This window comes from Staurois parvus, unplaced genomic scaffold (assembly GCF_062004578.1).
Source record: "Staurois parvus isolate SC_StPar_1 unplaced genomic scaffold, SC_StPar_1.0 ptg000209l, whole genome shotgun sequence".
Classification (NCBI taxonomy): domain Eukaryota; kingdom Metazoa; phylum Chordata; class Amphibia; order Anura; family Ranidae; genus Staurois; species Staurois parvus.
Window position 1 is genome coordinate 6,425,001 of NW_028318005.1, and position 17,500 is coordinate 6,442,500.

Consider the following 17,500-nt stretch of genomic DNA (forward strand, 5'->3'; position numbering starts at 1 on the left):
TAAAAAAAAGTACGCAAAAATGACAACACAAACTAAAACCCCACGAAGCTTAAAAAAAAAAAAAAAAAAAAAGCACATGGGCTAATTTACAGCATTTGTCGCAAGAAAGGCAGGCCATTCAAACGAATGGGCTGCCCTACATGTATGGTGCCAAAAATGTGCATATTCTTCTTGTGATTTTACCAACGTTCACGAAAGGATGCAGTGTGAATGCAGCTTGAAGTATTCCACGAGGAGTATATTTATTGCAGCCAACATTAGAGGGTTTTAGCAATATCTGTTTACTAGCAACATCTGTTTGACTTCTGCTTGTAGAAAGTTCAATGCAGACTGTGCGTTGGATGACAACAATCCCTGCAAATGTGCAGTTTATCTCATCTGACCAGTTAGGACATGCATACATACACCGCCTGCAATCTAATGGAGCTTTTACAGGCTTGATTAAAAGTATATGCCAAGTACAGTCATGCTTGAGCTAATGTACACTAAATACATTCAATCACTACTGAGGACGGATTTCCAGGGAGATTATTCAGCAGTTTAATAAGTTCCATGAAAGATGAAAATATATCCTTATACTATAAAGAAAAGCAGGATATTGTATGAAATGAGAAGTTTATCACCTTTGCTTGCAATACGATAGATTTTTAACCACTTCAATACCAAGCACTTACACCCCCTTCCTGCCCAGGCCAATTGCTAATTTGCTAACCAACTGTTGAACTATCAGCCACACAAAGGATTGTTTAGTCAGCATGGAGACTTGAACTGTGAGAGGCAGCGGTAAAGCACAACCATTTTGCAGCACTGCACAGCAGTAAGCAAAGCCTGCATTACTATACAAACCATATACAGAAGTAATTCTGATACAAAGGGTTAAGTTGCTGCCTACAGGAGATGGGACACTGGCAAATAAAACAAAGACAGTCCATTAGAATACCTCCCACTCTCATCGTGCTCCAGTTATGTGCAAAAGCAATATTAGGGGTGGATCATAAGAATAGAGGAGTGGGACCTGGGGGCCAAGAACAGATTATAAGGCAAGTCAAATATCCTGTTTTCTTAATTGCTCATTAAGAGACACAGAGCAGCAGTAATTCTAGGAAATCCAAAAGCTGCCCAACTGAAGGGTAGGCAAAAAGAGCAAATGAAAAGCCAACGGATAGAGGGGGCTCAATAGGGCCTAAATGGATGAAGTGCCTCACAACCAAAGCTGGCATCACATGAGGCTTGACTAGCCATCTGGTAAAGCTTAATGAACATGGGAAGAGAAAACCAGGTGGCAGCACTGCAAGTCTGAAAAGCCCATGAATCACTAAGTAGAGTGGAATGTGCTTTGACAGGAAAGGGAGGAATCTTGTATTTGAGTCTATAGACTTGAATGATGAGCTGACAAATCCACGCAGAGATGTAGCACTGTATTTATTTATTTCAGGTACTTATATAGCGGCGTCAATTTACGCAGCGCTTTACATATATATATTGTACATTCACATCAGTCCCTAACCCTCAAGGGGCGTACAATCTAAGGTCCCTAACTCACATTCATACATACACATACTAGGGCCAATTTGGACAGGATCAAATTAACCTACCAGCATGTCTTTGCAGTGTGGGAGGAAACCGGAGTACCTGGAGGAAACCCACACAGGTACAGGGAGAACATGCAAACTCCAGGCAGGTGGTGGGATGCGAACCAACAACCCTAGTACTGCCAGGGGGAAGTGCTAACCACTAAGCCACTGTGCCGTCCACTGTATGTGTATGGAGAAATAAACTAGGAAAGTATCTACCCTGGCCTCAAGGAGAGGTAGCCAGATCTGACCAGGCCATTGCCTGCGAAGCAGCGAGACAGTAGGCTTGATTTACTAAAACTGGATAGGGCAAAATCTGGTGCATCTGTGCATGGTAACCAATCAGCTTTAACTTCAGCTTGTTCATTGAAGCTTTAACATTAAAAAAAAAAAAAATTGGTTTCCATGGAGAGCTGCACCATGTCTCTCACACTCCAGTTTTTGTATATCAACCCCATTGTGTCTTTAGACAGGAACCTGTGCAGCCCAGGAGAGCATTTCATTGGTCGCAAAGCTGATGAAGACATGTGGTGAGTCGGTGTAGAGAAAGGCTCAGAGACTGCAACGTTTGGATGTCCAGGAGGCTGGAAGATTTATGTTCTTATGCTGGAAACTCCTACAAAGGTAACCCAGTGAGTTATTTTTTAGCTTTCCTCTTGAGTGAAACCCCCACTATATATAATATTTGCAGTGTATACATGCACACTCACAAATCCCTTAGCGAAGCCAAACTATACTGTAAAGTAAGGGGGGTTTACAGATACACGCAGCTTGATTTATCTGTGATAAATGCTTCTGCCTCATCATGTTGTGGTTTTTGCAAGTTCCTCTTGTTTGGAACCAATTTTAGCAAACTGCAGTAAAGTAATATATATATATATATATATTAAAAATATTATATTATAACTCTTTATTTGGGGGCAAGCTGCCATTGTTTGTAATTAGAAAGTGTTATAGTTACCTTGCATTTGTTTCGTAACCACTGGTGTTTACAAAGAAAGGTTTTATAGATGTTTGCAAGTACATCAAGCAGGTGGGTAGGTTGTGTCTATAGGTCACCTTTCTGTAACTAATAGGTTGCAACATAAACTAACACCCCCCACAACTCTCTGCGATTACCATGAGTGTCAGAAACATATCTGTGGGAGGAGCTTCTCTAGCTGGGGAAAATTGCAGAGACCCAATATTGCCACCAAAAGGGAGTGGGATTCCAATTATCTTTTTGGCTGGACCAGGTATGTTTAGAGCCAAGGAGAGCTCATAAGAGAAAAATGACCGTTCACATTCACTACTACGAACACTACAAGTGTATGGTATTATATTTTGCCGATTGTAATGTTTTCACATAGGCAATCATAAAACGCACAATTCTGGCCAATTCAGACTAAGCATATTAAGAAGTAATCCATTCCTCACTGACCAATAGGAAGGAAAAGTAACACCTGCATGTTTAGCTGCCTACATCTTTAGATTTGACACAAGATTACTTAACATTACACACAAATCTGTAGCACAGATCAAATCTGTACACAATTTACAGGATAAATTCACCTTTCACAACATGTTAAGTCCATATTCAGGGTATAACATGTCATGAGTAGACCAACCCCCAGCTGACCCCCTCTTCCTCCCTTTGACAACTAGCAGAGGATCCGCTCCGCCACTGTGAATGAAAAACTGCAAGTCTCGCTAGCCTTAGCGGATGTTGGCTTTTAGTTCTCAATGAACTACCACGGTGCTGTGGAGTGCAGTGGTAGTTCCCTGAATCTTACTATCAGTATATCAGCTTGCTCTTACATCCCATACAGGCAAGAAGACATACTGACAGGTCTGCAGGAGAACTGCATGGCACCAGTGATCTGCTGATCTGCTCCTGTAACAAAAAAGTAATGCACTTTTTTTTTTTTTTTTTTTAAGCAAAAGGTGAACTTATCCTTTAAAATATAATTCAAATAATATCAAAGTCTTCACACATGGTATTCTTGTTTTGTTTTCTATATTTAAACATTTATATAAAAAGTAACACAGAACTGAAACATAGGGGTTGAATTACTAAAATTAGAGCGTGAAAAATATGATGCAGTTTTGCATACAAACCATTCAGCTTCCAGGCTTTTCATCAAAGCTCAATTGAATAAGTTTAGGTTAGAAGCTGATTGGCTGCTATGCACAGTTGCACCAGATTTTGCACTCTTCAGTGTCTTCGTAAATTAGCCCCATAGTATATCTGTAGTTTATGCCTCTAAAAGGTCTGTCCATCCTCCCATTATCTCCAGTATACATAAGGTTTATGCATACCTCCAGAGTCACCCAGGGTTCCCAGGAATTTCTACAAAATCCCAACATCCTGCAGATCTGGGTTGTGTTCTGGAGTCCAGTGTTGGTACTCTTTTCAATTGGCATATGTCCCCTCCCCTTTCATAACACAAGTCTTACATCCAGCATAGCTCACCCACATGCCTAGAAAAGTATTTGTCTCAGCTTTCTAGCTCCCTTAGTGGCTGATCGCTGCATTTGAAAATTGCGATTTGCTTGTTAGAAGGGACATCAAGATTTAGACTGATTGGGGTTGATTATGTAAACTGGAGAGTGCAAAATCCAGTGCAGCTCTGCATAGAAACCAGCTTACAGTTTTTCTTGTCAAAGCTTAAATGATCAAGCTCAAGTTAGAAGCCGATTGGCTACCAGGCACAGCTGCACCAGATTTAACAAGTCAACCTTATTGAGTCTCTGGGACAAGTGCAGAGCAGTGCTGTTGCCGGTGACAGTAGGATCAGAAGAGTATGTGCATACAATTTATAAACATTTCCCATGTGCAAACTCATAAGCACAAAGTCCAAGTGGAGTACACTCTGAACATGTAACAAAGTCCACCCTGTGCAAAGTATAGCACACAATGCACCTAGCGCTGCAATCTTCTGAAATTTAATCGGGTATTCTTTTAGTCCCCTCTTTGTGAATACAATTCAACCACTTTATTAAAGTGGACCAGGCAGGATTGTGTAAGCATAAGAGACATGCTTTGTCATGTGCAGTTCACTGTAAAATGTGGCAATGCCAAAGTCGATGGAACTCCCATGCATGCGCAAGAGTGACATTATCCCCACCCAGCCACTGAAAGTGGCAAATGTTCAATACCTGGAAGCCAGCTACTCTGACTGGCGGGGAGCTAAGGTGAGTATAGTTCTGCGCTAACAAAATTATTATACATAGAATTATATCAGCCAATCATGACTTTATTATGGCCCTGCCTGATTTGTTACTTACATGAATTGATAATCAGGGCCAGTTCACACTACATGCGTTTCAGTTGCTTTTTTTTCTGCATACAAAAAACGCACAGAAAGTAGGTTATATGGTTGTCAATGTCATAGTTCACATCAGTGCTTGCAGGTCCAGCACGTTCTGGTTGCAGGAAAAAAAAAAAGAACATGCTGCATTTTTTCTGCAAAGAAACACGGAACGTGGTAAAACATATCAAAAACCCACCAGAAAACACCAAAAATGCACTGGAATGCATATGTCCCCATTTCAATTGAAGAAAAAGAGAGGGAGAAAAAAAATGAACTGGAATGCATAAAAATGCACTGAAATGCATCAAAAACGTGAATGTGGAAACGCATCAGACTGAGTTTTATAGTGTGAACCGGCCCTCAGTGTTCTTACTGCACTGTAGTAGAGCACACAGATGTGCATTCATTCATTATACTGCTGGTACACAGAGTCCAATAAACACTTCTTTTTCTGTGATCCATGCAGGCAGACTGTAGAGCTTTTCTCTGCCTTGAACCACTTGATAGCAGCGGATCTGTTTTGTAGCCCATCGTGAGGTCATCCACCACAGTCTGTTCTGGGTGTGAGAGTTTGGACAGTGGTGTCAGAGGGGATGAGCACAGCCCTGCAGGGAGAAGGCTTTGATCTGGGTGGTAGAGAAGACTGCACTACCGCTGGATTTTCACTGTACTGCACAGGTAGGACCCTCAGCTCTACCTCCGGACCAGCAATGTAAGGGGACACATGATACATACATCTTACTGCTACACTCGGTTGTACATTGCATGGTCCAGACTGCTGTTACATAGACCTGACCCCTGCACTCTATATGCCATGTTGTGTATTACATAATAATGATCAAAGTGGGGTTTTTTCTCTCAGCAGTTGCTCATGCAGCTTTTTTTGTTCTTTAAAGGAGAAGTTCACCTATGGAACATGTTACATGTTCCAACCGGTTTTAGGGTGGAACATGTAACATGTTCCCATAGCTGCAGCTGCGCCCACCACCCCCCTCCTTCAGACAGATAGTACAGGGAGACTTCTCCTATACTAGCCATCTGTCAGATCTTAAAACAGTGTGGCCATGAGGGGCTCTGCCCACACAGCCACACTACTCATTCACAGTGACACCGTGGTAGTTCATTGAAACTTCCCGTCAAAATATCTGCTTACTTGTACATCCCGTATGACAAGCAGATATTCTGACAGGTCTGCAGGAGACCTGCATGGCATCAGTGATCTACTGATGGCTGGTGCAATGTTTTACAGGCTCCTTTGGACCAAAATAATAAATACACATCTTGTTTACCTGCACAAAAAATGCGCATTATTTTTGTCCAAAAGGTGAACTTATCCTTTAAGTAGACTCAGACAAAATGTTCGCTTTCTGTGCATGTTCAGTTTCATTTAATTTTTTTTTTGATCCTTACTCATAGCACAGCCATTATGAAGTATTTTGTGGGTACAAGGACAACAGACTGTACATACAGGAGGCTTAGACTTTATTCAACCATGCTTGCTTAACTAGCTGCCGACCGCAGATAGCCGAATGACGGCTGCACTGCGGCCGGCCAGTTCTGAGTGGACGTCATATGACGTCCTCCCAGAACGCGCTCTCCTACGGACACAGCTGATCACGTGATGTGGTAAAAGGCCAATCACAGCGGCCTTTTACCACATGATCAGCGGTGTCCAATGACACGCTGATCACAGGGAAATGCAAGTGCCGGTTCTCAGCTGCACTTTCCTCACGCTGTCAGATCGTGAGGAAAGTACTGCCGAGAACCGGCAGTTGTCAGAGCGGGGATCGGCACCGATCATCAGGGCACTGATGATCAGTGCCCTGATGATCGGTGCCCAGCAGTGCCACCCGCAAGTTCCGCCCAGCAGTGCGCCCACTAGCTCCGCCCACCTGTGCACCCACCTGTGCCCAGCAGTGCCACCCACCTGTGCCCACCCACCTGTGCCTACCAGTGCCACCCACCTGTGCCCACCCACCAGTGCCGCCCACCAGTGCTGCCAGTCAGTGCCACCAGTCAGTGCCCAGGGGTTGTGCCAGTCAGTGCCGCCAGTCAGTGACCAGCAGTGATGCCAGTCAGTGCCGTCTATCAGTACCCATCATCAGTGTCACCTATCATTGCCGCCTATCAGTGCTGTCTATCAGTGCCGCCTATCCGTGCCACCTCATTAGTACTGCCTATCAGTGCCCTTTAGTGCTGCCTATCAGTGCCCATCAGTGCCGCCTATCAGTGCCCATCAGTGCTGCCTCATCAACGCACATCAGTGAAGGAGAAAAAATACCTGTTTGAAAAATTTTATAATAGAAACAAAGAAACTTTTTTTTTTTCAAATTTTTTGCACTTTTTTTATTTATAGCGCAAAAAGTAAAGCGCCCAGTGGCGATTAAATACCACCAAAAGAAAGCTCTATTTGTGAGAAAAAAATGATCAAAATTTCATATGGGTACAATGTTGCATGACCGCGCAATTGTCAATCAAAGTGCGGCAGCGCTGAAAGCTGAAAATTGGCCTGGTAAAGAAGGGGGTATAAGTGCCCGGTAGGCAAGTGGTTAAAGTGGTATTACACCCAATTTATTCTATTGCAGTTTACCAATTCTCATATGTGATGGCTGCTTTCATTTTCTTTCTTCTATTTTTATCTGGTGATCCAGCCAGTAAGTCTGCTGTTTTTCAAAAGAACATGCTCTCCAGCAGAATTTAATCAGTTACAGAGAGGCGCAAAACCATTTGTGGTTACAATGGTTATTGGTAATTACAATGATCAGCTTTTATTTATTCATGTAAAACCTTGATCACAAAAGGAAAAAAATGTTTGCTATAACTGCATATAAAGTATTAGTTGGAGCTCAGATTTGATTTTTTAGTTTATTTAAATCCGCTAGTACATAGAATACTCCCTTCCCCCTAGACCAGTGATCTCCACACTGCAGCCCATGCCCAATGGCGGGGCACTATTCCTCCCACTGACACCAATGACGGGGCACTATTCCTCCCACTGACACCAATGACGGGGCGCTATTCCTCCCACTGACACCAATGACGGGGCGCTATCCCTCCCACTGACACCAATGACGGGGCGCTATCCCTCCCACTGACACCAATGACGGGGCGCTATCCCTCCCACTGACACCAATGACGGGGCGCTATCCCTCCCACTGACACCAATGATGGGGCGCTATCCTTCCCACTGACACCAATGATGGGGCGCTATCCCTCCCACTGACACCAATGATTGGGCACTATTCCTCCCACTAACACCAAAGATGGGGCACTATTCCTCCCACTAACACCAAGGATGGGGCACTATTCCTCCAACACCAAAGGATGGGGCACTATTCCTCCAACACCAAAGGATGGGGCACTATTCCTCCAACACCAAAGGATGGGGCACTATTCCTCCAACACCAAAGGATGGGGCACTATTCCTCCAACACCAAGGATGGGGCACTATTCCTCCCACGGACACCAATGACGGGAGCACTATTCCTCCCACGGACACCAATGACGGGATCACTATTCCTTCCACGAACACCAATGATGGGGCACTATTCCTCCCACGAACACCAATGATGGGGCACTATTCCTCCCACGAACACCAATGATGGGGCACCATTCTTCCCACCAATGCCAATGATGGGGCAATATTCCTCCCACTAATACCAATAATGGGGCAATATTCCTCCCACTAATACCAATAATGGGGCACTGTTCTTCCAACTAATACCAATGACTGGACACTATTCCTCCTTCCCCTGACTACAAGCACTATGTCATTTTTTTTTTACGCCTACTGACACTGGGACATTTTCTACTCCCACTGGCCACTCCAGCCCTCCTAAAGTCTAAAGGACAGTAAACCTGCCCTTTGTTTAGAAAGTTTGGAGACCCCTGCCCTAGACTGACAATGCTGCTGTTTAATGGTGCCCCTGTGCTTATTCATCCAGAGTGGGAGTGCTCTAATAAAGAAGATGTGTTACTAGCCAGATCACCAAATGAAAACCGAGGATAAAAGAGCCAAAGAAAGAAAACGAATGCAGCTGTCACATCTAAGCTTCAGTATATTACATTTTAGGTTTTGGGTTTAATACGGCTTTAAAAACGGTCATTGTAAAGTTTTGTTAATATCAAACATGTTAGGCTCCTTTCCGACAGGGAGGACTCACCTGCCCAGTGGGGGATCTCTCCACTGATCCCCGCTGAGCAGTCGGATGACAGGTCTGTGTCCGCTCCACTGCTGCAGAGCAGACAGACACTGTCAGTTGTCTTTTATGTGGCGGTCTGATGGAAACGGACCACCTGTCCGTTTCCATCCAATCCCCATCCATCTGTTTTTGGCGTACAGGATTGGATCGGATGCTGGTAGGTATCAGCAGATACTTGTCTGCCGACACCCGCCGGTCCATTGAGTTCTATGGATGGTCTGATCGGGTCCGCCTGTCAGTATTTCAGGCAGACCCGATCGGACAGTCCGTGTGAAAGGGGTCTTATACTTACCTGCTCTGTGTAATGACATTGCACAGAATGGCCCCAAACCTCCTCTTCTCAGGTACTCAGCAGGTGCTACTGGCTCCTCCTCCTCCTCCTCCTCTCTGAGTACCCCCATAGCAAGCGTTTGCTATTGGGGCACTTGTGTCAGTTTGGCCCCGTCCCCCACAAAGCCGTTGAGAGGACGAAGCCGCTATAGACAGCCACTAAGGCAAGTATGGGGGGGGGGGGCAGTGATCGTGCTACCTAAACATTTTTTACCTCAGCTATCAGTTGAATTCTCTGACAAACATGGGAGGCTCATTGAATCCTATGTTGCCCAGAGAGCATATATACACCTAGGAGATTTATAAAACTAAATTTTTAATTAAATTAAATCATATCATTTATTGAATTATAATAATAAAATTTAAACTTTCTGCTATATCATCTGACCCAAAATATCTGAAGTATGACCCATCCCTTTTTTTTTAATCTAGTATCTCCTACAAGTATTCTGGCTTCAATGTACCCAATTTATTTAAACGCAGGAAGGTTAGAAGGTTATTTACCTTAATGCATAAAATACATAAAGGTTAAAAAAAAAAAAAATGTGACTTTAGAACCACTTTAAATGTTCTGATTTCTGCTCCAACCCCCAACATCCACTCTTGGTTTAGGAAGACTTTCAGAGTTGGCAAGGCCCTAAGACCCCAGTATAAAATCTCATCAATGTAGCAATAGTTCAGCCTACTGCACAACACTGGGTTCACACTGTTTCACTGCAGCACACTACAACACACAGAAACGGACTTCCTGCATTACAAAAAGTATATGCACTTTTTTTTTTTATTGGTGCCTTTTGGTACATTAGCCATTTCATTAAAAGGAATGGGCAACATAAGCATAGCACACGTTAATACACGTGTTACCTCACCGTTGAAGTGTGAACACGGGTGACAAACTGGTGGCCCTCCAGCTGTTGCCAAACTACAAGTCATTGCAAGATTGACAGTTACAAGCATGATTCCCAAAGGCAGAGGCATGATGGGACTTGTAGTTTTGCAACAGCTGGAGGGCCGTCAGTTTGACACCCTTGGCCTAGCCCTAGAACATCCTTTCCTACTTTTACATGTGGAACAAAGTCTGCACAATATTTGAATAATACAAGGAGTGCTTTAGCAAAAATGCAATTTACCGCAAGTCCATTTTTAAACTTTTGCATGTTAAAGCTAAACTCCAGGCATGTCACCAATTCTGAAGAAGGGGGTGCATCCCCCAAAACATGTCAGCTTGCCAGTGCAGCATCACGGTGTAATTTGCCACGCCATTCCCGTACTGGATTGAGATTTAGGTCTCTTGCCCACAGGTTTTAACCACTTCCTGCCCGGACACTTTTACCCCCTTCCTGTCCAGGGCAATTTTTAGCTTTCAGCGCTATCACACTTTGAATGACAATTGCGCGGTCATGCAATACTGTACCCATATGAATTTTTTACCTTTTTTTGAGACAGATAAAGCTTTATTTTGGTGGTATTTATTCACCGCTGGGATTTTTATTTTTTTTACTATGTAAATGAAAATGTCCAAAAATTTTGAAAAAAAATGTTTTTTTAAATAAAATTTTGCAGATAAATAATATTTCATCATAAATCTTGGCCAAAATTTATTCCGTTATTTTTTTAGTAAAAAAAAAAAAATCCAAATTAGTTTATAACCAAAAATTATAATTTTTAAAAAAAATGTTTTACATTTTTATATTTTTATTTTTTTTTACATACTGTCACCCTAGCAGTACAGTGTCACCATGGTGACACTGTACTACTTGTGGGGGGTGATGATTTTTTTTTTTTTTTTTTTTTTTACACCGATTGCTTTTACACCCATATTGGATGTAAAAGTAATCATTTCTCTTTCTCTCTGTCTGCATTCTTGCAGTCATTGAGAATTACTGAGTGAGCTGTGAGTGGTCACAGCTTGTCACATGGTACAAGGCTGTTGTGAATAGCCTTGTACCATGTGACCTCTGTGATCATTCACAGATTTCACACATAGTAAGCAATGATGTCACAAGTGACATCTTGCTTACTACTTTGCATGTGATCACTGATTGGCCAATCAGTGATCACATGATCGGGACCTCGTACAGAGGTCCCGTCCGACGATCGGTGTTTCACTGTGTCCGGAGGACACAGTGGGCACCGGATCGCGGTGGTGCGCGCTCCCAGGGAGCGCGCACAGCTAGAAAAGGCAGGTGCTGTTTATGAACGGCAACCCGCCCCTGGACTGCCACCGCCCTGCCGTTTATAAACAGCAGGCGGACGGCAAGAGGTTAAAAATGCTCTTCCTCCTAGTAGCAGAGTTTTGGCAGAACGAAAAAAAAAATAAATAAAAATTCCTGATGGTTGTTGTCTACCGCTTTTACAATCGGTTAAGCACCTTTACAGGCCATTGAAATGGATTCACGGTCAAGCTCTAAAATGTGCCTAGTGCTAACACACGCTTCAAGCATTTTTTATGCCAAAATGCTGCTGAACGCAGGGTTTTTTCTCCTGCTGGTAAACACCACTGCTACTTAAAAAGTTTCTAAAAGTCTATGTGTGCATGGACATATAGGATAACATGGAGGGTCATTTGGAAGCAGTAAAAACACGACCTCTAAAAGTGGCTGCAAAAACGCCCTTGTGCATGAGGCCTTCGTTTCATACAATGCCTGTATACAATTATTTTTGTGAATATCCATTTGGCTGAATGTTTTCTTTTATACACTTTGGTCATTTACATTGCTTACCAGCCTGAATGCAAAAAGAAAAAAAAATCCATTTACTAAGGAGTTAATAGATATAGTGCTGCATTCATTTGGGTCTTTGTCAGAGTTCAGCATTATTTATTTCATTTATTTATTTCAGGTACTTATATAGCGCTGACAATTTACACAGCGCTTTACATATATATTGTACATTCACATCAGTCCCTAACCCTCAAGAGGTGTACAATCTAAGGTCCCTAACTCACATTCATACATACACATACTAGGGCCAATTTAGACAGGAGACAATTAACCTACCAGCATGTCTTTGGAGAGTGGGAGGAAACCGGAGTACCCAAAGGAAACCCATGTAGGCACAGGGAGAACATGCAAACTCCAGGCAGGTGATGCCGTGGCTGACATACTATGCTTACCATTTTGTATACTATAATGCTTGAACTGTATGTTCATTAATACAATGATCTTGATGCCATTTATGTATACATTACAAATATATATTTTCTGAAAAAACAATGGTATTGTATGTATAAGTTATGTGCATTTATTAGTGTACAGTGCATATGTTTACATAGAATAGCAGTGAATAACTCTGTAACCCTATCCAAGTGATTCTTGTGTGAAAACTGCAAAGTTCAAAATAACCAAATGACATCAACCTCCAACAGTACTAACGTGCAGCTGCCTCCTCTCTGCCCTGCAATTTATTGCTCATTTTAATTTGAAGTAAGCTTACAAGATGATAACGTAAGCAAAATACATGATAGATATATTCAATGTTTGGCAAATGTATTTGATGACGTTCTACATAATTCTGGGCGTCAACTCCACTTGTGACATTTGGTATAGGCAGTGGACTTTACAAAGAAATACAAAATGTCAATGAAAGGAAGCAGACATGCATACAACCAGGTTTGGTACTTACCATGCCATTTGCCTTTATACACTGTCCCAAATGATCCTGATCCTATTCTTGTAGATAGCATCACCTCGCTGGCTTCGATCTCCCAATAGTAGCTGGAATCTCTCTGTCCCCGTGAGCGCTGCAAAATAACGAATTACTAAACAAAAGGCAAATGCATAAAATGTATGCATACACATAAATTGCACTAAACCCAAATGTGGATATAAAGTGACAAAAGTGCAAAATGCAAATCTAAAAGGTGATATTGGTGAGCACTATCAATGTGCTGAGTGTTCATAACCATACATAGTCCTGAAAACAGTTCATATATAAAAAAATGCTTAGAAGTGATGATCACTCTGGAGCTAGGAAGAGAAGGGACAGGTACCACCCGCTGGGACTCTGCTAATTCCTCCACAAGTTCAGGTCTGGTCTTCTGGAAAAGCCCATTCTGGAGTGAGGCCATAGGTGCTGCAAACTGCCCAGGGGACGGGGATCCTTAACGGTTTGTGACCAGACCAGGCTGGTTCTGAAGAAGATCTTCAGCAGACATCTTTGAGATTTACACATGCTTATACGCGCATAAAGGTTGCGCATCTGGTGAGTGCGTATTCCTAACAATTTCAAGGCACATCACCAGAATGTTGTAAGGAGCACTTATTTGAGATCCCCCAGATGAATCATCACGTCTAAGCACTTTTTATATATGAACTGTTTTCAGGACTATGTATGGTTATGAACACTCAGCAGATTGATCGTGCTCACCAATATCACCTTTAGATTTGCACTTTTGTCACTTTATATCCACATTTGGGTTAAGTGCAATTTATGTGTATGCATACATTTGAATTTTGTCTGTAGAGATTCCAGTGCCGCACCCCTTTGTTTTTCTTGATTATTCTGGAGGTTTTTTGGTTTGCCTTTTTGGTGCTTTGGCTGCTTTTGATTGTTTTAGCACTCATTTATTTTAAATGCATAAAAAGTGCCTGCGTATGGAGGCACCTTCAAACCTCTTTCCAAAGGCTGCTGGCAGCTCTTTAAATTGCCTTTAATGCCTGGAGGCAGAGTACCCTCCTGATCATGTGACCTCTCTTCTCACAGATATTACATGATCAAGAGCCCGTCCAGTTGACTCCTGATCAAAATCGGTGACCGAGAGCTGTTGGCAACAGCTCAGTCAGCTTACTGACAGCCCACTGTGAGCAACTTTTAAGACACAACCCCAGACCACCTTGAACACATGTGAGACAGATGAGCGGCACAGCCCACTTTAACTGCTGCTGCAGACAGTATATGCGGTATGTGATTGGGAAGAGGTTAAGGGCCTGTGTTCATGGGCTTCTGTTTGCATCAGGTGAATTTTACATACATATTCAAATCTGAGAATGAAATATATATTCATTAAATAGATTTATAGAAGCAGAACTGAACCACAAAAAGTTTTGCGATCATAATTTAATATGAGCTTTCCCATCATGCTATCATTATGATGGTATGAGGAAAATTCTGGGTCTTGTGGTCCAATTAACAGCTGAACTGTAGCCCAACTGTTCAAGCACTGTATAATTTTAAAGGTATAGCCATTAGTAGAAAAAAAAAATGGGAGAGGCACTTTCATTTTAGGGACTTTGTTATGAACACTGAAGATTAATTTCTCCACAATGCTTTCAGATACAGGTGGTCTTAAGCCTTAAAACACTACATACGTGAATCCGAGACTGTTCTGAATGGCATTTCTTGTAGAATCAAGCAAAAGGAGATCAGTTTACCCACTTGTCTGTGAGAAATGCCATTTCCATTACTGAGAGCACCAGTTCTCCCCTGTAGAGTGGTATAGCCTACAATCAGTCTACTCCCCTCTCTGCCTTGCAAGAGCACCACTTCCAGTTACTCATATTCCATCCAAATAGGTTGTATTTCAAATTCAGTATGATACTTACAATCTTGTTTTTCTCCTGGCTGCTGGACACTGCAGACTTCTCTCTGTGAGTTGGAGCTGGGGTTTTGGACTGAGACCATCCAGTGGGACTCAAATTATTAGGACTCCCTGACAACAAAATGGGTGAAGATTAGAGCACAGATCCTTTTATAACACAGGACAGTAAAAATGGGTTTGAAGCAAAATGTCATTTATTTACCTGACTCACTGTGGATTCTTACAGCATCCTAGAACACAAACCATAGACAATTTTTAATGAAACAAAGCTAAAAATAACCAGAATTGCAAACACGGATATATAAACATATAAAACACACTTTCTTAAACATTCCTTAAACCTAGGAATATCTATATAGAGCACCTTCCTTGTTTAAAGACGTATCAGCTGCTGAAAAGTCAATCTTTAAAATAAAGTCAACCTGTCATGAGAGAAAAATGAAGGCCATCTTTGCTGAGGTTTAGATGGATGGTAAAACCGCAGTTCAACTGCCTGTTTTTACTGCCCCTTAGCCGACCATCTCAATGAGCCTTTGCTTGTCTGTGTCTAAGTGACCCAGGCGCCTGTTGACAAAAACAATCACAACACAATGGCGGGCTCTACTCAGTCAACTGCATCATGTCAACTTGTAAAAGGACGACTCTTACAGCTGTTTTCAGAGGCAACTTGGAAGCACAAATAACCTCCTGTGGAGAAACTATTTTAAATTTACCACAACCTAGCTCAGTGTTGTAAGACCACACCAGTTTGCAATCCTTACTTGCATACAACTTAAATTTACAAGAACTTAAAGAATATCAGATCAGTAAGTATCAACTATACAAATTGGATTCTAATGTCCATGAAAGTGATCTTCATGCAAATTATTGTAAATACTGATTTAACAGTGAAGGATGCAAAAATGTGAGACGTAAGCATATAAATTCCCTTGATGTTTCCTAGAATGTCTTCATGAACAATGAGTTAGACATTCCATGACCATTTCCAAGTTACTACAGGTATGGTAAAGGCAAAGATTTCACTACTCAAGCACTAAATGTTTTTGTAACACTTTACTAGTCACACAGAATTAAGCAACAAAAGCATGCATTGAAGTTCTTCTAAACCTTTCCAACGTATTTCTAACTGGGGGGTTTTGTGTATCATCTTATACCGATACAGGCTCTACACATTTGAACCAAGGATGGTCTCATTTTGCTTACTGCAGAAATTTGTAAACAGTGTATGCCACCTTAAAGGGCAAGGTCACCTTTGCAAAAAAGCACACTATCCTTTGCCATATGGGTATAGACCAGGGGCGGACTGACCATTCGAGTACTTGGGCACTGCCCGAGGGCCCGGGGTCAGTAGGGGGCCCCATGAAATGCCACTGGTACCTTTTTATAGGCTTTTTTTGGGTGTGCTTTGAGTGTGGGCAAAGACAGGGGCCCCATGATCCCCTATTGCCCAGGGGCCCCATGAGTTGTCAGTCCGCCCCTGGTATAGACGCATGTTATGCTCAACCTACCTTCCAGCCATGTCTCCCTTTTCACTCAAAGAAGATAAGCCAAAATAGGATTAAAGAGAAGCCTTCTTAAAATATTCGACTGCCTGCGAGGACTCCTTCCACAGTTATTGTGAAGGCAGAGCAGCCACTGGAATCAGCATCTTCTAATGCCACGGGAGGGTATGTTGTGCATGTGTGGCCTGAAAGAACAGGATGACACGCGCTCCTGTTCACTAGGGGGTGGCTGGTTGCAACAGCTGCTCCATCTCTACAATAACTAGGACCAGAGCCATCACAGGCTGTAGAAGATTTGAAGGCGGCTTTGTCAATGCAGTTTTGGCCTACAATCTTTGAACTGCAAAAGGTGCATTTTGGTAAAGGTGAACAAGCCCTTTAAATTTTATGAGTACAGCTGACAGTTCAAAAGCAAGTTCAGGCAAAAGGGATAAGCGTTCTCCTTCATTAGAGTGGAACAGGAATCAAATGGAATATTTACTCAAAACACCCCAGGACCCTCCTTTCCACTTGCCTTGAGTCAAACTGCAGACCTTTGAACAGACACCTGTATACTGGCAGACCCCATGTACTCTGCTTTGTCTACAAGACTGTCCCCAAAACTTATTAACATACTTTGTATTCCAAATAAGAGGATGTGACATGCTACATACACGTGATTGAACCCACAGTATCGCCCTGTGGCTACACTAAACGTCTTCCCTAATGTCCCCAAAGCTGGCTAAGTGCAGAAATGCACAAGTTCTAAGCATAGCATGGACTTCTATGGGCTGCCCATACATCAACTCATGGACGGATTTAGGGGAAGACAATAGAAGTCTATGTAGCTGCCTAGCACTTGCATAGTACAACATCCACACACTTTGGGAAGCCTGAAATAAACGAAACCATTTCACATAACTTCTGTACCATTTTAAGCAGGATATTTCACAAAATCAAAAAGATGAAGGTGGGCTTTGAAAATGTACTTTACATCTCAAGACAATAAGAAAAACAAACAAGGGAAAGACAAACTGAGAAACAACAAAAATCACAATTCCATGCTTTAAAATACACAGTT

At 42.4% G+C, this 17,500-nt stretch overlaps 1 protein-coding gene across 3 annotated transcripts in view; it reads right to left on the bottom strand.

Annotated features, from left to right (window-relative positions):
• RAF1 (Raf-1 proto-oncogene, serine/threonine kinase) overlaps positions 1 to 17,500 on the bottom strand; it is a 179,303-nt gene that overhangs the window by 31,422 nt on the left and 130,381 nt on the right. For all 3 annotated transcript variants that reach the window (XM_089678716.1, XM_089678715.1, XM_089678718.1), the window contains 3 exons: positions 15,141 to 15,168; positions 14,943 to 15,049; positions 13,024 to 13,141 (listed from right to left, as the gene is read on the bottom strand). In XM_089678716.1, coding sequence (XP_089534842.1) covers positions 13,024 to 13,141; positions 14,943 to 15,049; positions 15,141 to 15,168 — 253 coding nt within the window. The remainder of the gene's footprint in view (positions 1 to 13,023; positions 13,142 to 14,942; positions 15,050 to 15,140; positions 15,169 to 17,500) is intronic.